Source organism: Elaeis guineensis, chromosome 8 (genome assembly GCF_000442705.2).
Source record: "Elaeis guineensis isolate ETL-2024a chromosome 8, EG11, whole genome shotgun sequence".
Lineage (NCBI taxonomy): Eukaryota > Viridiplantae > Streptophyta > Magnoliopsida > Arecales > Arecaceae > Elaeis > Elaeis guineensis.
Window position 1 is genome coordinate 11310913 of NC_026000.2, and position 27982 is coordinate 11338894.

General features: G+C 38.3%; 1 protein-coding gene across 3 annotated transcripts; it reads right to left on the minus strand.

Annotated features, from left to right (window-relative positions):
• Positions 1 to 56: 56 nt before the first annotated feature.
• LOC105050064 (uncharacterized) lies at positions 57 to 27968 on the minus strand. 3 transcript variants are annotated; one of them, XM_073261810.1, is made up of 18 exons: positions 27602 to 27966; positions 25995 to 26112; positions 25340 to 25527; positions 25139 to 25246; positions 24963 to 25027; positions 23383 to 23488; positions 21092 to 21175; positions 9287 to 9433; positions 8827 to 8955; positions 7848 to 7915; positions 4118 to 4151; positions 3961 to 4045; positions 3496 to 3563; positions 3310 to 3423; positions 3175 to 3210; positions 2885 to 2971; positions 505 to 613; positions 57 to 409 (listed from the first exon to the last, which is right to left on the minus strand). In XM_073261810.1, the coding sequence occupies exons 1-17, from the start codon at positions 27761 to 27763 to the stop codon at positions 518 to 520; spliced, it is 1695 nt and encodes a 564-aa protein (XP_073117911.1). In that variant the 5' UTR covers positions 27764 to 27966; the 3' UTR covers positions 57 to 409; positions 505 to 517. The 3 variants fall into 3 exon arrangements, 2 of the variants coding, with proteins under 2 accessions (XP_073117911.1, XP_010928223.1); XM_010929921.4 differs by having other exon boundaries at positions 522 to 613; positions 27602 to 27962; XR_002165236.3 differs by lacking the exon at positions 57 to 409 and having other exon boundaries at positions 521 to 613; positions 3305 to 3423; positions 27602 to 27968.
• Between the last annotated feature and the right edge of the window lie 14 nt (positions 27969 to 27982).

Sequence of the window (27982 nt, forward strand, 5' to 3'; positions counted from 1 at the left end):
CCAAGGAACTTACTCCGAAAAATCCTGACAAATGATGATTGAGATGAGATTCGGCATTTTTGAACCACGAAACACTTGGTTTCCATTTGGGTTGTAGATGTAACCAACCCGCTATTAGATATTGGTCAATGCACTAAACAGATCCAAGTTATCGTCTATGACATGGTGTGGAGTATTCATAGCCCAAACGTGGGCTAAGAAAAAAAATGTATACAGAAACATATGATCTGAAGTTAATTGATTAACTATGAATATCATATGAAAATTCTCTTCTTTAAGCTGGAAAATTCTCCTTCTTTAAGCTGTTTACTCCATTTCTTTGTAATCTAAGCCAGCACCATATTTCCATGCTTCCAAATGGCGTTTCCATTCATATTTCTTCTTTTGTGGAAGAAATTCCACCCATGGCCTTTAGCAAGAAAGTGTTTGTATGTCAGTAAAAATATGCATGTAAGTATTTTATGGGTAAAGAATACCAAAAGGTAGCAGCTGCTAGAAACTTGCTATGCATGGTACTTTACCGAACAGCAGGATCAACATAGCATGAAAGAAATGTGTAGTAACCCAGCATTACAAAATGCACAGACCAGTCAAGAATAACATCCACTCCAACCTGAAGAAAACATGGAAGAAAGAAACATATCACCAGCGTAAGTTACAACCAAGCAACTATTTGTCCACATAAGAAAACAGATGCAATCATGGAAACCATATCAAAGAAAGGGATGAAGGTTGGTGAACAAATCACCATACTCTAAACAGATAAAATTCATTGTATATAATTGCATACGGTAAGCACTTCATAGAGAATGAGTTGATAATTGAAGTCATATAAAACTCACATAACCAAAGATGCGTGAACCTAGCTTCCACTGCTGACCTCATTCACTAGCTCTATCATGTATAACCGTCTGAACTTGCAAGACTTCAATATTTTTAGTCCACATGAGGTCAACACACTACTATACACCAACCTTGATACCCAATGATGATCCACCACTTACCACTACATGGAAAGAGCTCACTAGATGCTCCTACGGTCCTACCATTTTTACCCCTCAACAGCCTGCCAGGCTCCCTTTGATGCAAAGGCCATTAGTCAGGATCACCATGTGAGTTAGGCCAATAGCTAATTCAGAGCTTGCGTTACACCAATCTGAAAGGATTTCAAAACATGTACATACATATGACTCCACTAATCCTTTGAACAGTGAAGAGTCCTTTGAAAATTACCTCACATGCAATGAGTCAGTTGCCCTCATCGACTCATTCAGGTCATGTTCTCCAAGTGTATAACAGTGAACCTTGTTGACTTGCAACACTCAAGAGATAATCTCCCTCAATGCTAAATGGCCAGCTTAAATTCTTCCCCACATAGTTATTAAGGACCAGAAGAAGCATATGTCAACATCTAGAATCCCCTTTTGTCAATCCTTATGAGCACTATCATTCTATTCCAAAAACCTAAATAAATAAATAAATAAATAAAAACCTCATGAATGTATAGATGGTGAGCGGACAGTAAACATCACAATCTATCAGGTGAACCAACTGACAGGGAGCTCTATCCTTAACATTAATAGTTTTGAAGCACAATGTTAATTTCTTTTTCCCCCAAAAATTATGCATTAGTTCATGACTAAATGACCCCAGATCTGACCAGAATCAACAGCTAATTGGAGTGTTTTCCAGAAACTATAGGTAAGGGTGCAAGTGACATTAACACTCCTGCAGCCCTGCTTGCATTGGGGATGGACATCTTTGGCCAGGTGACAGATTCTTGTAGTTGGCTCAGTCATCCCAATCAACATAAAAGGACATAATGGGAACTTTTTTGATGGTCTCAAATGTGAAGTTCTGGTTGAACATCATTCATGGAGGTTTCCTCTGTATCAATGACTATAGAAGAGAGAACAGACATACTCCAGATAGTTAAATGATTAGGTTCAGTTAAGTGGCTGAACTATCTACCTTGTATCTCAATTTTTCCCGACATACAGAATGCATCACTTTCAGATGGTAGAACTTTTAAAATGGATAAAATGCTGAAGAGCAGAGCAGTGATATTATAATATTTCATTGGTTGATGGTTACTGATTGCATTTGCATTGATGCATGTGACACATACCTTATCTGTTCATTTATGAGGAAATTTTGAAATGGATAAAATGCTAAAGAGCTGAGCAGTTGTATTATAATATTTGACCAGTTGATGGTTAATGATTGCATTTGCGTTGATGGATGTGACATATATTCATTTATGAGGAAATTTTAAAATGGGTAAAATGCTAAAGAGCTGAGCAGTGGTAATGATAATTCATGACCAGTGGAGGGTTACTGATTTTATATGCACTGATTTATGTGACACATAAGGATCCATTCATGCATGAGGGAGGGGGAAGAGGGTTATAAAGAATGCAATTCATCAGACAGAAAAATTGCTAACCCTGAACCAGCTCTACAGGTCAGTGACAAGAACATTGGTGATGCGTAGAAGTTTGGAGTTGGTATATGAATGTTCAAAGAGACACAGCAGGAAAGATCATCTTTTGACTTCCCTATTATTCTAATTAAACGATCAACACCCTGCCTACATCATAAAGTAGGCAGGCATGATTCATCTAGCAAAAGCACCACCATCAGTGAGAACTGAATTTATTTCCTGCTGTAACTCTAGCATCTGTGATCATGTGATCATGTCAAGTAGCATATGCAAATAATCACAATTATATACATACATACATATATATATATATAAAGATGTGAAGCTTAATTTTTTTAAAAAAGATTTAGTTGCTAAAAAGATAATAACATACTCGATAACAAAAGAGGAGAAAATTCAAGAAAAGATAATTTTACTTTTAAAAAAATGCTATGTGTTCACCTGTTTGAATATTGAAGGCAAAATTTGTGGTTGGTTTAGCATCACTGAACCCAAGGTCTTCACAAGTGGCCCAAACTGTATCACATCCTATTATGACAACATATAAATACATTCCTCAAAAAAGAACTAATTTAAAATACAAGTGATTGGTGTTATAAATGATGGTATTATTCAAATCCAATGCAGTGAACTGACATGATAACCATTTTTAATACTTCCACAGAAGTAAGAGAGCCTCAAAAGTTTCTAGCAAACAATGGATCAACCAAGTCTAAGATTATGATACCAACCTGAAGAAATGGCCGAAGAACTGAATCCCCCAGCCTCTGGTGAAATATAATTAAGATAGCAATAGAGAATTTTAATCTCAAAGTCACAAGAAGAAATAATTTCATAAGGAATCATGCATGGAAACATTACCTTACCTGCATAGCTTGGAAGTTTACATAAAGAAGCTCATTAATAAAAGTTGATGATATGTCAGTATGTGACTTGGCTGACATTGCTCTTTGAAACAACCACGATGCACTTAAATTTGGCTGCAAATCAAATTCTTCAGCTGAGGTCTATACATCAGAACTTACGTAAATGGATTGAGCCAGAATACGAACCATATAAGGGTTGAGCAAGCCCAAACAATAAGCATCAAGAAAATTTCCCATTACTGCTTCATATATACCTTAACCTCCAACAAACCGAAAGAATGGAAATAACATTAGAGTGCAATCTTTGTGATATACTTTGTATAGCACGAAAACAGTGCAAGCATCTTATAGAGCCTAAAGCATATAACTCTGTTTACCTTCATCACATTTACGATCATTGTTCTATTTCAAAGTAATATATGGAGCTTTGATTAATGGATTACAAAAATAGCCTATCCTAAGCCATTCTCAAAAGGACTGTACAATTTATATGAAAAAGGTAGGCACCAACTGTAGTTATGCAGATATATTCTCACTTTAAAGCTTGTAAAATTGACTGAAAATCCAGACACAAAACTTTTATTATTTGTTGAACAAATTCATTTATTTAGAGAATATACTGCTTCTATAGTAAGCATTACCCATGCATACCTGTTGACAACCGACTTAGGTGTCTTGTCATACTCCCAAACCCTCCAAAAGAAACAGGTGATTGGATACCACTGGCATCACCAACCTACATTGAACTATTAGTGAGAAGTCACAATGGTGAAAGTTCCATTAGTTTTTTGTGGATGACATAAAATACCTGTATGATACGATCAAATGCTGCAGGCAGTGGGCTGTAACCAATTAATAAGAGAGATATCAGAGAAAATAAATGTCACAATAGTTTCTCATTTGGGAGCTTATTAAGCTAATAAGCTCAGATCATGGCACGACATGTATGATGCACATACATAACAACTCAACTATACATACATATACTATAGGTGTTAAAATTGTAGGAGTCTTCAATACCTGCCAATAAATGCTGTATGAAAATGCAAGTTATGGAATCTAATTTCATGACATTTTCATTTTTATATGTATTAGCACTAACTTCAAAAACACTTGATGAAAGAATTATAAATTTAAAAAGTCAAAAAGTAGTAATGATGAATGAAACACTGAATTCAGATGTATCTACACAATGACAGGATATATATTTACTTCTTACAGGTTGCATCCCCACTATTCATATCAGCATAATGTACTTAAGATTTTTATTCAAAACTATGTCTTGAATATATTATGAGCTCCCTTATATGCATGGGTCCACAAATTCCACATGCCGAAAATATGCAAGGAGAGAGCACTAAATAAGTTGGTAATGTTTGCAGCAATGTCAGGTGGCACGTGAACATAATCTGTGCATTACAAGCTATGTCAGCTACACAGCAAAATCCTTGTGTAGGTGTTATATATTTGTCGATTCCAGCCTACACATGTGGACATATAAACTGTGCGCACACTACATATGTCAGGCAAGCATGCAAAATCTCTATGCAGGTGTTATATGGTTCTTGTGCTTTTTAAGCGGATTGCATGGGATACTACATAGTCCTACTAGAAACCTTTGACTCCACAGACATTAGGTAGTAGCATCAGAGGGCATAAAATAGATAGGGTGCCTGATAGGTGATTAGACAATAGCATGGTCAAGTGATAGGAATAGAATTTGACTGTGTTATCTGGACACTTGTGTCCAGCTCCAAAAATATATGTTAGATACATATCCTAGCCGGATATGTATCAGACATGCATACTAATGAAGTACTTTGTCAGCCACTTTTAAAGGTTGAAAGAGAGTTGATCTCTTCCAATGATGAGTTTGAACCTCTATTCGAAGTTAGGAGTCAATGTTTGTTGCTTTTAGAGACTAGTCAAGGATGTATGTGTCGAAACAAACTTGGTAAAATATTATTTCCTTTAAATTCTTAGGTTAATCACTCAATTAGGAAGTTTGAATTAGAAACACGTAAATTGAAAATCTCAACAAACAAAAATATTTTAATATTTAATATTTAAATTTATATCTTATCCTATAATTTTAATAATATTTAAAAATATATAATTTTAACATAATTTAGTTAAAATCTTATTTTATCCTACGGGCATGTGTTTAGTCCCACATTAGCCATGCAGTAGGTAGATCTTGGGTACTTATACAAGGCCAACAAACCCAAATAATATCCTCCCAATAGTTTTTCTAAATGAGATTCTGGGTTATTACATAGGATATCAAAGTAGACTCAGCCCACAGCCCATATGGACAAACAAACACAATAACACGGGCCCATTAGGGCTGGCCACGAACCAATCATGGTGTTTGCAATTGGATTTGTGGTATCTGTAAATAGATTTACATGGATTTGGACTTTTAGCTTGGCAAGAACACCAAAGCCTAAATATGGGAGTATGCGAGGATCTATGCAGGCATGTGTCTAGTTTCACATTGACTATGCATTGGGTAAATCTTGGGTATTTATATAGGGCCAAGGGATCCAAATAATATCTTCTGGCTTTTGAATGAGGTCCTGAGTCGTTACACTTTATCCCTTTTTCTCTCTTGCTAAGTGAAATATTTGGACATACATCCAAATCCAATACTCAAACATACAACACTAATTTCACCAAAGATGAAATGATTGAGCATATATTGGCTATACCCAATTGCCAAATAACAATCAGAATTAATGTTTTGCTGTACCAATCGATAGCATACCATACTGGACATACCATACCATAACAGTATTGAATCATATGCAGTCTTGTACCACATCGACACTCGATATGCCTTATCGTCTCATACCGTACTGTATACCAATACTATAATAGGATGGTACCGATGGGAGGTCCATTACCACGACAGTGAACTTTGATCAGAACAACTTTTCCAAGATAATCAACTTGTTATATGATAATCTAAAGGTAGCATGCCCGGCCCCTACAAAGCTCACATGCACAGATAGGCTAAGATAAAAAGTCATTGGAGAGCTCTTTGGTTTTATTGGTATTGGCTATCCATTGTGGGTATAACAATCAATTTTCCATCTTAAAATGTAAGTATTGTTTGAAGAAGATTCAAACAATTCAAACCGGCCAACAGAGGTTTGAGAATTAATTGATGTTAAATTAAGTAAAAGGCACCACCAGGGTGCTATGTGATAGTCACATTGAGAGAGCCAAGGCAAAACTATGCAAGATAACAATTATAGCTGAAAGTTGCATGAATAAGACTATTGGAAAAATAAATAAGCAAAAGATGAGCATAGCGAAGATGAGGGTACTAAGGGATAAAGCTTAAGCCCAAGCACACAAATAAGGAAGCTTGGGGAAGTCTGGAAATAGCACTAACAGAGATTATTTTTGGAATAAAGAGAAATGGATTGGAATGTTCAACAGAGTAAAATGGCATTTGTGGAGAGAGGAACATAGAGTACGGTAAGGGAGAAGAAAGTGGTGCATGCCTAAAACTATTGATGAACATAGTGAGAAGGATTTTAAAGTTTGGTTGAAATGAATGACAGAGAAGAACTCCGAAACCTAATCCTAAGAGCTAGAGTTTATGCTATTCTAATGTACGGTCAGATAGACATGAAAACACTAGAAGCAAAGGTAAGATGGAAGAGGATACAAAGACTAGATGCATTTTAGGTAATTCAATTCAGGTTTGCCTTCTTTATAGACCAATAACAAGTAGCCTAACATATGTGCATAGGTACACGTGTCCTTACATGCACACTTACATATTTAGTCCTCTTAGGAAGAAAAGATAAGCAATTAGTTCTGGAAGCAAAACAGGGCAAGAGAGATGATTTTGGTTCCCTAAATGACATTAGTCCCAAAAGTAAGGGTTATTCTTATTAAGGTAAATTTATGATCCAAAGTTTAATTGAAGGAGAGATGAAAGTCCATTAGTAACCTTCCAAGGCGAATCCAAAATGAACTAGAAAAGCTCAGACGAATGCAATGGATTGTTGACTACCATTAACCACTTGAAGAATGAACAGGTAGCTACTTCAATGAATCTGACCTCACCAGAGGAATCGTGGAGAATCTGATGCAAATCCCTAAGATTAACTGGGATCTGGGATCTCTGGTGATGGTCTGCCGACAACAGTGAATAGAATTTATGTGAGAAAGTACAGATGGAGAGAAGGGTATGAATTTGTTATCTTTGATGCAATAATCAAATTCAATGGTGGGAATTGCTTCAGAAAGCAGTTAACTTTTGAAGCTCAGACTGTGTCCTTGACATGAATTTTTATCCTAAAAATTTGAGAAATAGATACACAATGCTGCATTACTTTACTATTAAAGTGAAAATGTCCTATATGGTTATAACAGGCAGAAGCACTCATGTCACAGTATGTCCAGACAATACAAGCAAAAACAATGTATAAACTATATATGCATGTGTCAGAATATCTTATACACTACGAACGTCAAAACAAAAATGTCCATTCCAATATACTAGCCATCTGGTTCTTTACCTGTCTCGATAAGTAGGGAAGATACCAAAGATGACTCTTAATATTTCCAACTGGTCAAGAGATACACCCTGTTGGAGAAAATTATAATATATATGTATGTCAATGGCAGGATAGAGAGAATAGAAGGGGAGCAAAATGCATTAATATGTTAGAATTCACAAAGATAAAGCTAATTTAGAAGCCAAAAATGATGACAAATTGACTTTATTTTCAGATGCAACTCGTATTCTTTCTTCATTGTCACAGTGTACTAAATTGATTGTTGACTTACAATCCAGAAAATGGCCTCCCTCCAGATCATTAGTATGGTGATACTATTAAACCCATAACACATTAGGAAAGAGGCTGACTTTCAAGTCTACCATGCTTCAGTCACAAGATGCAAACACCCATATTCCTTAATTATGGACCCTCCTCTAAACCATGGTGTGCTGTATAACAGAAACATTGGCCATTATTTGTACAATCAAGCCATCAACTCAGTTGTTTGGAATAAAATAATTGCAAAAACTTGGGTCTTAAAATTCTTTAACTGTTGTCTTTGCCTCCTGCTAAATGCCTTGAAAGCATTTACCTTTACATCAATTGTGACATCTGACAGGTTCAGCAGCTTATGCAAACTCAGTCTTTTGCAGATCCATCACATGGCCATCTATCAATTTTTTTTAAGTTGCATGTAAAGCCAATGAAAAATTATATTTTCTCAATACCATGAGATCAGACAGGTGTACTTCACCATGTATCTTTGTATCACCAAAACACAAAATCATATATGATTACTCAAAGATGAAATAAATTATATGTGATCCTGAGAAAGCCTTCCCCGAACCAACTTTAAAGACTCTAGACCCAGTTTATATTTAAAAGGAACATCACAAGACTTCCAAGAATATGGGAATGGGAGACCTTAAGGTCTCCTCAATACCATATCATGAGGATAAGCATACTTAATGAATCAAGCAAAGCATTGAGCACTCACCTGATAAGCTGGTAAACGATCCCAATAGTCCTCTAGAAGCTCTTCCAACTTTGGTGCCCCCGGATGTGCATCGGTATAAGTGAACAAGTAAGTTGTCCGATCTGTAGGACCAGAACCAGCAGGAAAAGCCTGTAAAATTATCTAAATCATACTGAGAAACATCCGGACCAACCAAAGCAGAACAAGAACCTATCAATAAAGCATAATTCTTTCGCAATAAAATTGGGGAAGTTACACCCTAATTTACATATGAAGAAACGCATACATGTTGAATCAGCATAATGCATAGGAACAAAGAAGAAATATACTTCAATATGACCCCATTTTATTTTATTTTGCAGGATCATCCAGTAGTGAGGATCAGCATTTAGTGAAATAAATGAAAGAATATGGACAAAATCATGTCTTTCTTCCCCTGGTTATTATATAAAGTTCATTTTAAAACCAAAACTGAAATTACCTCCCAAAAATATTGTACTTCCGAATCTCGAACCTTCTTCACAGATGAATTACTGAAAATAATATCACTTGATGTGTTCTCATTGAAACCACGAGAGCAAGTGCCAACAACAAGGCAGACCCCATCTGGCTTTCTGCCAGATCTTATCTGCAAACCCATAAACAGAAAAAAGTTATTGAATTAAGAACAAAGTCAGGAAGTAAATACAATTTTACACTGTACATGTATCTCTGTCATGTACGTCAAAAGATATAAACCACAACCATAACCAACAAGTCTTTTCCCAAACATGCGGTGTTGGTTTTATGAATCCTTATTCACCAATCATTTCTATCAAGGTTTGTATTTGTTGTTAATGCAAGATCTCCAATTGGTGCCTCAAATGGGGTAGCCCATAAAGAATCACAGCCATCTGTAACCCAATTGTTTTCTGATGCAAATCAAGTAGTTTCTTTGCTTGATTAAAAAACTCAACTAAGATTCATCGCATTTTTGTCTAAGAATATATTATATATCATAACTTGGAAGAAAAAGAAACAAACTGTTATTTTGATGTCGAGTGGAGTGGGAACCATCAAGAATAGGAATTGCCAATGTAAATCTTTGGTGAAATGAAATTTCTAGACAAAGGTATAGTGAAGCTACATCAGAAAAAAAAAAACAAGGAAAATAGCAGATAGTGATCTATCATGTCTATCATGAGAAGAATATATACATACCAGCAAGCTGTGCCGATATAGGGGCCTATACCGGTCAGCCAGCGGCATGATTTGTTATGCCCCCATTGCGTTCCATGCTAGGCCCGAATCAATGCAACAGAAAGAGAGTGGGGGAGAGGAAGAACTAGAGAAAGGAAGAGAGGGAGGGAGGGAGGCCGATGGTGGCCGCAAAGGCCCTCGGATGATTGGAGGAGCCGGGAAGAGGAAGAACCGAGAGGAAAAGAGAGAGGGGGGGAGGAGGGAGAGGGAAGAAAGGAACAGGAGAGGATGGAGAGACTGGCGGTAGCTGTTGGAGGGACATAGATGGCTGGATCTCCCTCCCCGTTCTCCTACAAATCACCCTTGTTTCGACCAATTCTTTTACATTTTTGCTGATTCACAAGAGGCTGGAGAGGGAGATCCGGCCATCCGCGGCCCTCTGGCTATTACCACCGGTCTCCCCATCCTCTCTAGCTCTTTCTCTCCCTCTCCCTCCCTTCCCCCTCTCTCTCTATCTCTCTCTCTATTTTTTTCTCTCCAGAGGAGGGCAGAGCTTCGAAGGCCTTGGTGACCATTCGATAGCCTCGGCGGATCTTTAATGGCCTCCCCAACCTTTCCTTCTCCTTGCCTCCCCGTTGTCTCTCTCTTTTCCTCTGTTCCTTTTCCTTCCCCCCATCTCTACCGATATTTTGTTTCGAATGCCGAAACCATCCTAGTCAACTTTCGATATAGTACAACATGCTCCAAATCAGGCAATTATGTCTGGTTCGGCAAACTTTAAATATAAGACAAATTATTTTGTTGAAGTTAGAAGTGAAAAGTAAAGTTGAAGAATCAAATTGCAGAATTAACAAAGACCCTTCAAAGTCACCATTAAGTCCATATTATTTCAAGCCTTGTTGCATCCAAATTTATGCATTCAGGGGACATGAGATTTTTGTTGCCCGTTATTCAAATGTTATTAACTACTAGTAATCACTTACTAGCATCAGTGAGGTCATTTCTCATGAATAAGAGATACTAGGCCTCTCCCAGGCTCATATACAGACGGGCTCAAACTGTATCCTAGCTATCATAAGTAATTAGCCATTGCTGAGCAATGTAGTCAATTGACTAACCATCGTGATCAATCCACACCTAAGACATAGTAGTAGTGCGGATGTGCGTGCACGCACATGTGTCACCTTGCCGATCAACCAAAATTTCAGCTAACTCCCTCTCTTCAATTGGAGTAGCAAATAATCTCTAAAGATGGAAGGATCACAGTGATGCGGGACAACCCTACAGAAGAGAGAAAGAAAATCAATCATATTGATCAAGTTCTCTTCTGTTCATCAACAACAAATCACGTCCAGCCAGGGGCTCATTATTCCCAGGATAGACAGTATAGTTGCCTATACTTTGCTCAAGAGGCGTGATTGATTGATACGAGACTAAAACGAAATCAATCTAAATGATACAGACGAATACCATTCGAGAGATCAGTAAACAACTAGCAATAGAGAATTTCATAAACAGATAGCAGAAATTAAATATGCTCACGAGTAAATGCAAAAAAAAAAAAAATGAATGAAACGAGAGAAAATAAAACATTAAACCCATGAAAAAAATCCAAGAAGATGATAAGAATACGGATCGTGGTAGTTAAGAAACTACTCTGATTAGGGCTCCTAATCTTTTAACCAAACAGATCTATCGATAAAGAATTAGGTTTTTACCAACATCGGATTAAAAAAATCAAAGATCAACTGATAAGGAATGAAGATCTTTGACAGCATATGATCTGTAGAATAAAAAATCACTCTTTCTCTCAGCACGATAGATGAAAATTCTGAAGGAGACAGATCTTCTCTTGACGGGATAGGCTTGCGTAGGTAGATGGTGGAGTTGAATCAAAGTCGCAGAAATACTGGATCTTAAGTAGGAGTAGGATAGAAAGTGGGCCTCACACCCTCCCCTTGTGGGGTGATTTTGAGTCTCACACCCTCTCCCTCTTGGAGCGATTGACACAAGTATTTGTGAAGTTTGTAAAATCATTCATTGTCCTCTTCATGAAAGATACAAAGATTTATATAGGACTCTAAGGATCCTGTTTCTTTAGGAATCTCTTATCTTTTACAAGGAAGAAATCAACCCTCCACAAAAAAGTAAAACATTATATGTGATAAAATAATCTACCATGTGAAAGAAATCAGCCTTCAACAAAATAAGTAGCCAAGAAATCTTAAGGAATTCTAGGGAAGAAATTGAACTCCATATGGGTGCTTGATGCTTGACACAACTTGGCATGAGCACGGCACACGCTGGCATGCATATTTCTTCTCTTGGCATGTGGAGAGTGGTGGCTCCAAAGGTGACGTGGACAAATCCAAGTATGGTCCTATGGACCCAAAGTTAAATGCATTAAAAATTTATTGACTGAAAATAAATAACTGAAGTAGAATCAATCTAATGAGGCTTCTTCGATCCAAATCTAATTTAAATCATGTTGCCGATTTTTGATGGCTCTGGTGTCCGCACCAATTCTCTCGAGATGGGGGAAACTCGACCCTGTCGAGTGTGGGTCGATTCCGCTCTGGTGACGCTCAAGTAGATCGGGATCAATGCATTGCAGCTCTTCTCGAGTGATCCAGGTATTTTCAGACTCCGGTCGACCTCGCCATCCGACCAGATACCGCTAATAGCCTCGTCTCCAGGTGGAGAGGATCTGCTCATCCAAAATTCTCTCAATCTAATTGTGTTTTGCTGACATTTTGGCTGGTAGACACTCAGAGACAGGTTCGCTCTCAAAGGTTGGTTCAGGCTCAAATAGCTCACTAGGTATCCGAGTTGGTTCTTTATAGGCGACAAGATCTGTAATGTTAAAAGTAGAGCTAATCCCAAAATCAGAAGGTAGGTCCATAACATACGCATTTGATTCGATTTTTTTTATGATCTTGAACGGACCTGCTCCTCGGGCATGTAACTTCTTCACGGTTTCGGATGGAAACCGTTCAGGCCTCAATCGAACCATCACATAGTCTCCCTCTGCAAACTCTTGGACACGTCGATGAGAATCTGCATTATGTTTATAAACTTTATTGCTCATACTAATTTTTTTACTGATCTCTTTATGCAGACTCTTGACATGCTGTGCAAATGACTCTGTAGATTCGAAAATCCTAGCATATATGGGTAGTGGGATGAGGTCTATTGATTTTCTAGGTTGATATCCATGAACTACTTCAAAAGGACTCATGCCAATGGACCTATTAACAAAACTATTATATGCAAATTCGACTCGGGGCAGTAAAAGATCCCAGTTACCCATATGTTCTCCAATCAAGCAACGCAAAAGATTTTCAAGACTCCTATTAACCACTTCGGTCTAACCGTCGGTTTGCGGATGATAGGCAGAAGAAAATTTTAGTTTTGTGCCTACAAAGTGTCATAGGATTTTTTAAAAGTAGCTCATAAATCTAACATCCCTATCAGAAACAGTGGTTTTAGGCAATCCATGTAGTCTAACAATCTCATCAAAGTATATCCTTGCAACTTTCGACGCATCAAACGTTTGGCAACAGGACAAGAAATGGACTATTTTTGAAAATCTATCTACAACCACTAGAATAGAATCATGCTTCCTAGCTGTCCCAGGTAATCCCAAAACAAAATCCATACTAACATCTTGCCAAGGACAGTCTGGTATAGGTAAGGGTGTATATAGGCCGGTGTTTTGTTTTCTCTGCTTGGCCACGACACATGTTCTACATTAGGCAACAATTCGAGTGACATCTCTTTTCAAGCTTGGCCAAAAGAACTGGACTTCTATCAACTCTATAGTTTTATTCCTACCAAAGTGTCCAGCTAATCCTCCAGCATGTAATTCCCAAACTAAAAAATCTCTTAAAGATGTACGGGGAATACACAGCCTAGTTTCTCTAAATAGGTAACCATCCTGAAAGGTATATTTACTACATTCTCTAGATGGCCCCTTACGTAAAACGGTAAGTATGTCACCAAAATCTGGACACATAATTTTCTTTGACCTTATCAAAACCAATAACTTCTATACTAACGGTGGACAGCAAAGTATGACGACGACTCAGGACATCAGCAGCACGATTCTCTATACCTACACGGTGTTTCAAAACAAAAGTATAGGCTTGCAAAAACTCGACCCACCTACCGTGTCTATGATTCAATTTTTTTTGAGAATTCAAGAATCTAAGGGCCTCATAGTCAGAGTACAAAACAAATTCTTGCGGTAGTAGGTAATGCCTCCAATATCTTAAAGCTTGGATTACCGCATAAAACTCCTTATCGTAGGTAGAATACTTGAATTTAGAATCATTAAGTTTCTTGCTAAAATATGCTACCGGATGACCTTTTTGACTAAGGACACCACCAATCCCAACTCCTAACGCATCGCACGCTATTTCAAAAATCTTAAAAAAATCAAGGAGACGTAAGATTGGGGTATAGATCATCTTGTCCTTAATGTCTAGAAAGGCTCTATTGGCTGCCTTAGTCCATTCAAATTTTTTTTTCTAATGCAGTCAGTGATGGGAGCGACTATGGTGCTAAACCCTTTTATGAACCTACGATAAAAGGTTGCTAATCCATGAAAACTCCGCACGTCATGCACACTCTTGGGCACCGGCCACTCAACTATTACTCTAATCTTTTCAGGATCAGTAGATACACCATTGGGGGTAACAACAAAACCTAAAAAGATGATATGGTCTGTCATAAAAGCGCACTTCTTAGGATTAGCATACAAGCTTTCTGTTTTAAGAACTTGACACACTCTTTGGAGATGATCTATATGGTCTTCCCTAGTTCGACTATAGATCAAAATGTCATCAAAATATACAACTACAAATACTTCTATAAATGATCGTGGTACTTGGGTCATTAACCTCATGAAGGTACTAGGGGCATTAGATAATCCAAATGGCATCACCATCTACTTATATAAACCATTTTTTGTCTTGAAAGCAGTTTTTCACTCATCTCCCGGTCTAATCCTTACTTGATGGTAACCACTCTTAAGATCAATCTTAGAAAAGATAGTGGATCCGGCCATCATATCTAACATGTCATCTAACCTAGAGATGGGGAAGCAGTACTTAATGGTGATCTTATTAATGGCACGGCTATCTATGCACATCCTCCATGTACCATCCTTCTTTGGAGTCAGTAGTGCAGGAACCGCGCAAGGACTCAAACTCTCCCTCACAAATCTTTTTTTTATCAGCTCTCCAACTTGCCTTTGTAGCTCGGCATGCTCATTAGGGTTCAACCTATAGTAGGGCAAGTTGGGTAGGGTAGATCCAGAAACTAAATTAATGGCATGTTGAATGTTTCTCGGTAAGTGTTAGGATTTGACGCCTCGAGATTCAGCCCACATTGAGCCCACAGCGAGGTTCGCGGCGAAAAACAGAGTCCAACGAGATCAAGATCACCTGAATCGGAGCTCGGATGGAGGACATACGAGCTTTTGAAGTCGGCACGAGAATCGAGGCGGCGGAGGACTGCCGGCGACCGGCGGCGGCGCGCGGGACGCGTGTCCCAGGCCCGCGCGGGACGCGCGTCCCAGGCCCGCGCGGGACGCGCGACCCAGGCCTGCTGGCCCCTTGCCCCGGTCCACCGTGGACCGGGTGGTCCACGGCGCGGCCTGTGGACCGCGTGGGCGTTTCCCACGCATTTCTCGCGGTCCACGGCACTATTCCGTGGACCGGAGCGCGATCCAACGGCCCAGAGGGCTCCCGATCTTGATCCGACGGTCCAGAGGGTTTTTTGGCTTTGTTTAGGACTCCTAATCCCTCTCTAATCTAGTTTTAAACTTGGTTTAACCCTTTAAAAGGGCCTGAGACGAACAGAGGAAGGGTGGTTGTGTTTTCTCGCCGTCGTACGAACCGAGAAGAGAGAGAGAGGCGAGAGCGTTGTGAGAGAAGGAGCAGGAGGCTCTTGGACAGCGGTCGCCAGGCTCTTCAGGGGTTCAGGGGGGTCTCCAAGAGAGAGAGAGCTTTTGTGAGGGGAACTTCAGGTGAGAGAGAATTGGGTGTACAAGGGTTGAGGGTGAGGTCTCCTCTTGTAAATTTCTTTTTCATAGTGAAGTTTGCATGCCCCATGTAGGCGAGCCCTTTTGTGGCTGATCCACGTATTTTGATTGTTTTTCTTTTGTTTTGTTTCTTCTTTCTTCCTGCTGCATCGCGTGGTACTGAAAGGATCTTGGGAGGTGGTGTCTTGGCCAGACATCCACCCAACAGTAAGTAATCTGGAAGATCCTCAAGAAAGACATCATGAAACTCACTAAGAAGGCTAGCTACTTCCTTAGGATAATCCACCTTAGAATCCTCACGAACTTCTCTAGCAGCAAGCATCCAAACTGGTGATCCTTCACTCATGGTCGTCTCTAATTCTTTAGCACCTATCAGATGGAGACTTTTCTTCTTGAGATTTTCTTTTGGTCCATCACCTATCTTTCTATTAGTAGCCTTAAGGAAGGATTAATCGTGATCTTCTTACCCTGATGAGTAAAGCTACAGGAGTTGGTTCGGCCATAAATCGTAACATCATTGTCGAATAGCCAAGGCCGATCTAAAATGATACTTTCGATTTCCATGGGCAAGACATCGCACCACACATGATCCTGGTAGGAATGAAGCTGGATGGGCACACGGCATCTAAATTTGATGGGAATACAGAAGGAATCAATCCAAGACACACGGTATGGACTGCGATGATCCACAAGAGTTAATCCTAATCGCTTAACCGTGTCGGTGGGATGGCGTTGATACAGCTACCGCTATCAATGATCACCTTACAAATTTTATCGCTAAATTTTATGAAGGTATGGAAAATAGAGGTCCTACGCCAGTCTTCACTTTTCTTAGTTTGTGCTAAGATATACCTAATGACTCCAAGCTTAAGGTCTGACTCGGGTGCGGCATAACCTAGGATGTCCTTAGTACTCTCAAATTGCTCAGCTAAATCTGGATCAGCTTCATAAACTTCCTCCTCAATATTTTCTAGAGTTTCTCCTTCTAATTCTTCTACGAATAATGATCGGTTGGGGCATTATGCAGCAAAGTGACCGTAACCACGGCACTTAAAGCAATAGGATCGAGAACTACTTCCTTTTGATAACTCTCCTATAGCTCCTTTTCCTTTATCTTCTTTTCTCCCAATAGGATTTGTAAGTGGAGGTCCGTTACTAAGAGTTTGATTAATATTAGGTCTCGATCCAGAAGGGGTTACTCGACTGGATTCAGGACGACAGGGAGTCGAATATCTAGAAAATCTCTCAAAGTCTAAGGCAAGTTGATAAGCTTGTTCCAACGTGGTTACCTCTCGTAGAAAGACCTCACGCTGAACATCCTCTCGTAATCTAGCTCTAAATCTAGATAAGGTAACAACCCTATCTTCGGCTACTCCACATCTCATGAGGTATTCATCAAATCTCGTGATATACTCGATGACTGATTTATTCCCTTGAGTAAGCCTCTGCCATTGATCTAAAAGTCTTTGTTGGTAAGAGGTGGAGAGGTACTTCTCTCTGAGTTTTTCTTTCATCTCATCCCAGGTTTCTATCGGATCTTGTCTTCTCTGATTGAGAAGACGCTCAACACTTTCCCAATAAAATCGGACTTACCTAACCAATTTTATCCTAGCAAACCTAACTCTCCTTGCTTCAGACATTTCGTACCATCCAAAATAGTGGTCCATACTTGATTCCCAATCTAGGTACTCTCTCGCATCTAGACAACCATTAAAATTTGGGGCTTCGACCTTCACATTCCTAAGAATATGCTCATCTTGATCGAACTGGTTATGGTGCGGACGTGCCCCTATAGGTCGATCAAGTTCTAGATTCCTACCTCTTTGTCCTATAGGTAGTCGGGGAGACTCAGGTTCAGGTTGTTTCTGCTTAGCTTCTTCTAATACCACTATTCTCTCATCCATAGCTTTCATAAAATTTTTCATGTCATCAAACTTTTCAGTCAAAGCATTAATGATGGCTGCTATATTGGGATCCATATTGGTGTTGGATGGGGAAGTAGGATGTTGGTACTAGGTATCTGATCTAGTGGTCATGCAACTCTAGGATGCAGAAATAAGGTGTAATAAAAATTAAAAATGCTTGAAAGTAAAATACGAAATTTAGAATACGAAAATTTAACTCGCGAAAATTTAAATTGCTGAATTTAAGCTAAAGCCCTAATCAACCGGCTCTGATACCAAATTGATGCAAGACAACCCTAAAGAAGAGAAAAAAAAAATCAATCCTATTGATCAAGCTCTCTTCTGTTCATCAACAACAAATCATGTCCAGCCAAGGGCTCATTATTCCCAGGACAGACAGTATAGTTGCCTGTACTCTGCTCAGGAGGCGTGATTGATTAATACGAGACTAAAGCGAGATCAATCTAAATGATACAGACGAATGCCATTCGAGAGATCAGTAAACAACTAGCAATAGAGAATTTCATAAACAGATAGCAAAAATTAAACATGCTCACAAGTAAATGCAAAAAAAAAAATATGAATGAAACGAGAAAATAAAACATTAAACCCGTGAGAAAAATCCAAGAAGATGATAAGAATCCGAATCGTGGTATAGTTAAGAAACTACTCTGATTAGGGCTCTTAATCTTTTAACCAAACAGATCCATCGATAAAGAACTAGGTCTTTACCAACATCGGATTAAAAAAATCAAAAATCAACTGATAAGAAACGAAGGTCCTTGACAGCATATGATCTGTAGAATAAGAAATCACTCCTCTCAGCACGATAGATGAAAATTCTGAAGGAGACAGATCTGTTCTTGACGGGATAGACTTGCGTGGGTAGATGGTGGAGTCGAATCAGAGTCGCAGGAATACTGGATCTTAAGTACGAGTAGGATAAAAAGTGAGCCTCACACCCTCCCCTTGTGGAGCGATTTTGGGTCTCACACCCTCTCCCTCTCGGAGCGATTGACACAAGTATTTGTGGAGTTTGTAAAATCATTCATTGTCCTCTTCATGGAAGATACAAAGATTTATATAGGACTCTAAGGGTCCTGTTTCTTTAGGAATCTCTTATCTTTTACAAAGAAGAAATCAGTCCTTCACAAAAAAGTAAAACATTATATGTGATAAAATAATCTATCATGGAAAAGAAATCAGCCTTCAATAAAATAAGTAGCCAAGAACTCTTAAGAAATTCTAGGAAAGAAATGGAACTCCATGTGGGTGCTTGATGCTTGACACAACTTGGCATGAGCACGGCACACGCTGGCATGCATATTTCTTTTCTTGGCATGTGGAGAGTGGTGGCTCCAAAGGTGACGTGGACAAATCCAAGTATGGCCCTATGGACCCAAAGCTAAATGCATTAAAAATTTATTGACTGAAAATAAATAACTGAAGTAGAATCAATCTAATGAGGCTTCTTCGATCCAAATCGAATTTAAATCATGTTGTCGATTTTTGATGGCTCTGGTGTCCGCATCACACAGCCATCCATCCTTCCTCTCGCATGCAACATATGCGTCAAAATCTAGTCTTTGAGAAAGTGTACATAAGCTAGTGAAACCAAGGAATGCCAAACTAACCCGAACTGAGTGGTTCGGCTTGCATTGAATCAAACAAATGCTGAACCTAGACAATTTAGCTTATAAAATCCCCCGCTTCCCCTTGGTTCAAACTAGAGACTCGAGAGCCTTCGAAGGCTCTCCCATCCGCTCTCTCCATCTCACTGGTGCTCTCTTCACCAGACAATAATTAAGGTAAGCCTCCCTCCTCCCTCTCTCTCTCTCTCTCTCCCTCGGTGCCCATCATCAGATCGCGAGGGCTCAAAGCTACTTCGAGCCCTCACGACATCCTCGCTTCCCCTGTTTCTCTCCCTTTCCTGCCTCTATCCCCTCGTGCAGCCATCATCGGATGCCTTTGCACACCCCCCCCCCCCTCTGTCTTCCTCCCTCTCCTTCTCCCTCTCCCTCTCCCCCTCCTCCCTATTTTGGTACACTCTAGAATGGCACAGTACGGACTACAGACCAGTACTATACTAAACCAGTTGTTGGCTGGTACAAGCTCTAGAATTGGTCCAGCAAACCTTGAGTGAAGCTCATTATGTACCCAATTCCCACCACACTTTTTTTATTTTTTTCTCATCTTCTATCTTCTCTACTACTCATTTTTGTTTTCTTTTATTGTTGTCTTGCTGTCTATCCTTCAAGGGATCTTGTTATTGCTGGTGCTACATATCCAGATTCTAGAAAGCATGGCTGAAATTGGACTTTTTCTATTCCTACAAGAAACAGCAAGACTAGTTTGTCTAGTGTCTGATCCATTTAGTTCAAACAAATTTAAGATGATTGCTTGAGTTTCAAAGGATGCAGAATGCATTACTCTCACAATTATTTTTCTTGGATAAATAAGACACTTGATAGATAGTCCATGAAACAACTCCGTGATTCATTGAGTAATATGAAGGCAACCAAGGCATGGTAAACTGTAAGGTCGTAACCTAATCGCAATAAGTAAATATGCCACTTATGGCACAGAAATCTAGGAAATTTTGGCCCTATTGCACAAGACAATATACAATGAGGTTTCTATGTTTTTGGCATTTGCAGGTCATACCAAGAAAATTCAACTCCCTAGACCACCAATCTGCATTCATCAAGGGTTAAGTATTAGGAGAAAATGCTGGGAGCCAAAAACAAACAATGTCACAACTATCGCATCAAGAAACCTCTGATAGTGCTTCCTGAGACCTTATCTTCTGTGTCCCAAATTCATCGGCTTTGATAGCACACCGATCAGTCCTCCTTCCTGAGAGTAAGCTCCCATGCACTAAAAAGATTCGAAAGAGTCAAGTCCTACAAGCTTCTATATAATGTCAAAACAAGCCACTTCTGCAATATGTGGCCCACTGTAACAAATAACTGCAAGGAAAAATTACGCCTAAAGTAAAAACAACTATAAAGAATTTAAATCTAAGAACTCAAAATCTTCTCTATGAATATAAGAACTGATTGCCATGTACATAATTTTATGGTGACATGTCATCTTACTAAGGTTGGAAATTGACATACATAATTCCATCAACATGTTTGCATTTGAAAAAATTCACCTGCTTCACCACTGGAGAGAAATTACCCATTGAATCAACAACCAGACGTGATGACAAAACATCACCATCAGTGAATTGCAGAAACTGAGGATCATAATCAACATATTACCATCTGATGAAGTAAAGATACTTATAACATATTATAAATGGCATAAAAGTTAATTAAGTAGAGAATTAGAGAATAGGCAGGATAGGAAAATGAATGCAAGAAATTAACATTCAAAATTTGGAAGAATATAAGCATGAGTATAACAGTTATCATTTCAATATATAGGTTATCACTGGGTATAATTCTTAAGATACAGAACAAAGAAAAGCTCTACCCTTTAGCAGATGAAATGCCTTTCCCCAAACATTGGTCTTGATTCTTAAACATAAAAAGCTATCTTCGTTATGGTCAATCTGCTTGCCTGTCATGAATCTCAAGACATGGCACCTTATTGAGGAAGTGACCTACTATTCCGCCTTTTCTCAAGAACTTTTTTCATTTACATATCTGACTGATTATTATTCTGTTGTTATTCTACTCCATGAATCCACTTGGAGTTTTTCTTCTTTCTTCTCACCCTATGACACCCCTCCAGCTTCCTTCAATCCTTCTCCTCTAGCTTTAGGGTGACCCTCCTAAATGACCTAAAATCATGCACACTTATCATCATTACCTGCAGGCATATCAAGACTTCTATAATACATTGAGTGTTCCCGATGAGAGTTCTACCATGTTTTTCTAATGTGTCCCCCCTAGCCACTTGTTTAATCTCACTGGCAGGATAAACCTATTCCATTTTATCCCAAGGCATACATGGTGCCCAGCTTGTTTTCTTGTTTAAGCATTGGTTCCTGCGCTCCACAGTTTTATGCTCTCTGGATGGTTATTCATGTCCTTCACAGGTAAAGTACCTATATTGAGGCAATTTAGTACCTCAAGAAACAAGTAGTAATGGTTGAGAAACTGAACACCTTTCATTAGACACATAATAGGGATCTTGTCGCTCTTCATATAAGGAAATTCTCCATTGGAAGTAAGCATTTCCATATATAGAAATAGAACAATATTTAGATGGTCTATGTAATGCTGCAAAGCTTATCTAGTGCTGAAAATGTTACCAAAAGCACATTATCAATTATAAATAGATCATCAACCCTGAAGTGCAGATGACCACACCAGACATTGATTGTTGTTGTTGTTCACCGTGATAAATCGGATGTGAAGTACACATAGCTTCACGATATTGGGTCTACATGCAGCTTGTTTCTATACTCTTGCGATTGTGTTTTGCCAACCCAACCAAGCTATCATATGCTAAGTAGGATTACTTTGTGTAATTAAGTGTTTATACTTGTAATTTAGTCCTCCTCCAGTGGCACCACAGTATTAATGTTTTATGGTGACAAAAGAATATAATTGGTTATGATGCTTCAATTTTGCACATATAAGACATCTTCATCATCAACTTGTGATAAGACACCTTGGCTATTTACACCTTTATGAGCCTTATTCTTTTTTGTTCCTTAAGGGATTTACATGCAGAATAGCATTGCACCTTGAATAAGTTAGCCATGCTTGCCCGATCAATACCACATGTTGGTACATCAGTGGAACTTCATCCTTTTTATGTTTGATCACTACTAAGTATCACCAGATTGCTGTTAATTTTACACGCCTGACTGCACCACCTTTTAGGACCTTGTGCGTCTAATACCCTCTTGAGCTACTTTACTGATTCCCCAAGCTCTGTTCACGACATCACTATTTAGCATTTACCAAATCTTCATAGCTATGAGAGTTCCATTTGCTCGCTTTACTATCATGAGTCATCAGAGGAGCTCAAGGCCCTTGCAAATGCTAGTTGAGCTAGTGATTACATTGGACAACGGAAGAACTCCTTGTAACACAAGGGGAAAAATTAGTAGAAGAAAAATATATTGTAAATGGAAATTAAATGTATTAAAATTTGATGGTTATAAGATATCATGACACCATTTATTTCCTTATTTCATATATCAACTAAAAGAATGGAAAGATCAATAACAAGGATATGGTGTCAAGTCTTGCCATAGTGATAAACAATGTGCATGGAGAATAAGAGAACCTGCATGCTTGACAATGAGCAGACATCTTTAAAAAATTGAAATATTGCATACAAAGTTCACATATCACATGGAGAAAGTATTGCAAATAGTGGCAATCAAAATTTTAGAGGTACTTCTTTAAATAGTACATGTCTGTATATAGATGGATAAACAAATATATTATTAGAATTGAAATGCATGTGAAGTCGTTGACTTACTGCTGCATCATTATAAATGCGTATACTAGACAAACATTTGCCCTCAAAAACTATTCCACCTAAGGAAACAAAACGTTTCTTCATAATCTCCAAAAGCTTAGCTGGCCTGCACCCATAGAGTGGATATCATGTGACGTGATCACCCAGTGTCCATATCTTCCATTTATCTATTTCTCTTTTCTATTGCACCTAACATATAAAACCTTTAATGCATCTCAGAAAGATAGCTTTTACATTCACATTATGGGTACCATTTCAGAAATCAAGTAGATGCATTACATCATTAAAGGCATGCAATATCTAAATAACATTCACACATTTCATTATAAGTAAAAATCACTAAGTAAAATGCAAAAGTAAATATCATCCTTTCAAGAACCTTTGAAAAATTCAACTTCAAAGTACCAACCAAGATGAAAAGGTGCTCATTGTAAAATGTTCCTCTACCAAAATATATGTACTTCATGCTCAGGGCTCAGCCATTGGTTTTATAATCATGAAATGATTTGAACTGTAACAACATGATATAGTTCGCAGCTTTGGTAATTAACTTCCCCTGCAAACCTGACATATTATATTGGATGAAGACTTTGCACTAATAATTTATGAAATGCTTGTTTTATTACATTCTGAAGTTTTAAGTTTGTTTCTTTACTCACATTAAATTTTATATATATATATATATATATATATATATATATATATTATCTACTTTGATCAAGGTTTGTCGTACCATACCGAACTGGATGATATAGGCATAGCAGAACCATACCTGGTTGGTACTAGTATGCGGTATGGAGGGTACACTAAACCATCTCCACACCTATATAGTAACAGGTTGGCATCGGTATCGAGGCCAGTTAGGAGTGCAATCGAGCCAAGCCGAGTTGAGTAGCTAGAAGCCTGAGTTTGACTCAACTCAAAATACTCAGGCTCAAAACTCGGCTCAAGATCGATCGAATCTTAATATCTCAAGCTTGAGCTCGACTCATTAAAAAATAGACGAAACTCAAAATCGAACCGACTCCACTCGAATATCAACCGAGCTATACTCGATCTCGAGTTTGAACTCAAAATTTAGCCTTAGTCTACTAATAATATATATATATTAACATATATATTATAAATAAAAATAATATTATTAAAGTATATATAAATTCGTGTAGGCTCGCAAGCTATTAAGCCAAGTATCTTGCTATTTGAGCTCGACTAGAAAAACTATTTGAGCTCGATAATAATTGAGCTCAAGTAGCTCACGAGCGGCTCGAACCGTTTGCACCTCTAGGTCCAATACCGAGATGGCAAACCTTGACTTTGGTTATCAAGCAAGACCATAGCCAACAAGCCCTATCCAATCTAACTCATTAGAGTTCTAGAAATATGTTCTTTGCAAATATCTGATTTTTCAAATCTTAGCTCATAATTTCCATATAGGCTAATTTCAAGAGGAGTGGGGAATAAGGTCTTGTTTTATGTATGATAGAATTTTAAATCCTGCAACCCTTGATTCTTGGATGTAATAAAATCACATTAAGAAATAAGAAACATGAAATAACAAAGTTGACAATAGATTAACTTACGAAACTCCAAGATTAAGAATATCGTTCACCCAAATGTCACCCATCTTCTCAAATCCACATCTATTCTGCACAAAGGGCAAAAAAAGTAACAACAATACGATTAATGAAGATAAGAGCTGATCACATCAGAGCACAGACCAGTTAGCACAAAGCCACTAATTATTTTTGAAACGTACAGGATTGAATGTAATTGCAATAATCTCCTCAATTTCTTCTTCTGACAGAATACCGACTTGAACAAGTTCCACAAGTTCTTTCCTTGAGATGTTCCACTCTTGTTCTCTCTATTGAAAGAAAAGGAAATCATATTAATATTTGATAATAGAGATAACATGAGATTAACAAGTCATGAAATAGCATAATGAGTATGAAAGCACCCCCTTAAGCAGGTTCCTTTCAACAATCCCAACTCGCAATCCTTTGGAAATTAGTGCTGTGGCAACAAAAATACCCAAAGTGCCACCACACACTAATACATCAAACCCATAGCTAAGTTGGTTCTCCTCATCAAATTGTCTGGATGAACTGAAAGTTCGAGATACGACTTCAGGAACTTTTCCTGTGTCTGCAACAGTCAAGTTCATATTAAACTGATTGTTAGAAATCTCCTGAAAAAACTGAGTTTCTATTATATATATATATATATAATTTTACATTTTTTTGCTGCAACAAGAGTGCAAAAGCAGAATGTCAATCACTATTATGTATCTCATTACAATGGAACTAATGCCACATCTCATAATCTCTTATGTGATTATTTATGAACATGCTCATTCCATTAAAAATTTAATTAGAAGTAAAAAACTTACAGGTTAAGAGCTTTTCCAGGCTGGTTTTACATGATGGAGAACTTACAATGCTCATAACTATTTTACTATGGTACATATCCTTGGTAGTTAAAGTCATGGAGTGATGGATCATTTCTCTAATTGCAAATGCACACATCTTCAGCTAAAGACGAGCACACATATAAACATATAGTACTTGAAACAACAAAATTGGCAATATTGATAAAGAAAATTTCAATCTTACCAAGTGGAGAAGCACAAAGACTAGACCATAATTGATCCAATCTCTTCAAAGCATTGTATGAGCCAGCTCCCCCCGCTCCACCTACTTCATCATTCGAAGAAATCTTTTCCATTATCCTCTACAAGTTTGTTACATGTTTATTTTAGTTTCACAGTCATATTAAACATGGAGAAATAAAAAGAAAACAAGAGAAATTGGAAATAGTAAAAGAAAATTGGTATAGTTAAAAGCACAAATTGGATTGAGATACAAACCTCACAAGCAGAAAGCGCTCAAAACATAAGTTGGCAGAGAATGTAAACTACTATGCATACATGTCTTGAAGTCAAGGCTAAGACAAAATGTTGATACAATTTTAACAATACACATAAAATTGTCAACCTAGACCTTCTTTGCCATCCTGCATTGTAAAACCAAATAAGTGCTCTATGCAACAATTTGAAAGTTAAACAAAAGAGCATTATAGCAATAGTATTAGATAGTTGGGATTTACTCTCTCTCCAAGGATCCTTCCCATAAATCATTGTTTCTGACAAAAATGTTGAGATTAGAAAATGAAGATTTTGAGACCACATATTATAATAGGAAGAATAAGATTGGGTTGGTCTAATGCACTATTCGACCGAAAAGCTAATTTTCACTCTATACTTGATAGAAAGTTGAATGTTGGGCCCTTTTACCACTATGAAGCCAATAACACATCTACATGTAATAGAATTTGAACAACAGAATGTAGTCCTTCAAATCAAAGCAGACTAAGGTTGTTATCACTAGTCTTATCAGTGAGCCCCTAGGCTGCCCTCCAAGTTAGGGTTCCCAATTTGTCTGTTGGGTGTTTGATGGGTCATTTGGGAGATGTGAGATTTTCTGCTCCTTTAAAATAGATCAGAAAACATTAATTAATTATTCAGATTCCTCGCATCGGATACAAGTAACGGTTTAACTTTTGATTAGAACAAAGCATTTGCACCAGTACTTCCAAATCAGAATGTGCGACAACTTCGGTACGGTTTTTTCATTTAACCAAGAACGAATCGTATTTGGGTTTTGTCAGAATCCAAGAAAAAAACCACTAACTTGTCAGAAACGTTTTAATTTTGGCAGAAAAGTTTTATTTTGGCAACACGTTTCGGATCCTAATCTAACTGAAACAAGCTTAGCAACTGAAACTTAAATCTCGAAAAACACCCATGAACCGGGAAAAAATAAAAAAGAAAACAAAAAAGGCACGACCAAAGGAAACATGCATAGACTCTACGAGAAATGATTTAAAGAAATAACCTATTTCAAGACTGGACCTTTCTTAGGTAGGTACCAAGGGAGCAAGTTTCACATAACACGGATGGTACAAGAATTGTTGCTCATAAGTCGGCAATAAACGATCGATTGGGAATGTACACAAAAATCAAAACATATACTACATTACACTTTTCCCAAGGATGGCCAATTTATAGAACGTAGAATGAAATATAGGACGGGTTTCTTGAGGTAACTCATGTTTGCTCTCCTTCATTCGATTACTTTGAGAAAAAAGTTTGGAAGCTAACAACAGTCTATACTTGGGTTCTTCAAGAACCTAGGAAAGAAAGGTTGGGTGATATGCTTACTTGAGTTCTTGAAGGAATTGCGGCTCGGGGACACAGGATAGGAGTAGTGGATGGCTTCCGGCATGGCATCCCTCCTCTCCTCGTCTTCGGCCCATGAGGAGTGGAGAATGCACGAGAAGGACGGCCATGGACCGTCGCGGCCGGTTGGAGTTGGAGCAGCATTGCGATCCCGAAATCTTCGGGGAGTTCTGCCAAGAAAACAGCCCTAACTCCCCCGTGAGGTGACGATGTTTACGCAAAAAATTCCTCCATCTCTGGTGGTGGCTCGCATTCCCTTGCGGTTACCCACCATCGTGTCATTAGGAGGGCCATTCCCAGGCCATCTACTTGTCTCAGCCCTGGAGGTAGTTTTTGGATAACGGTTGGAATCAACGGAGTATT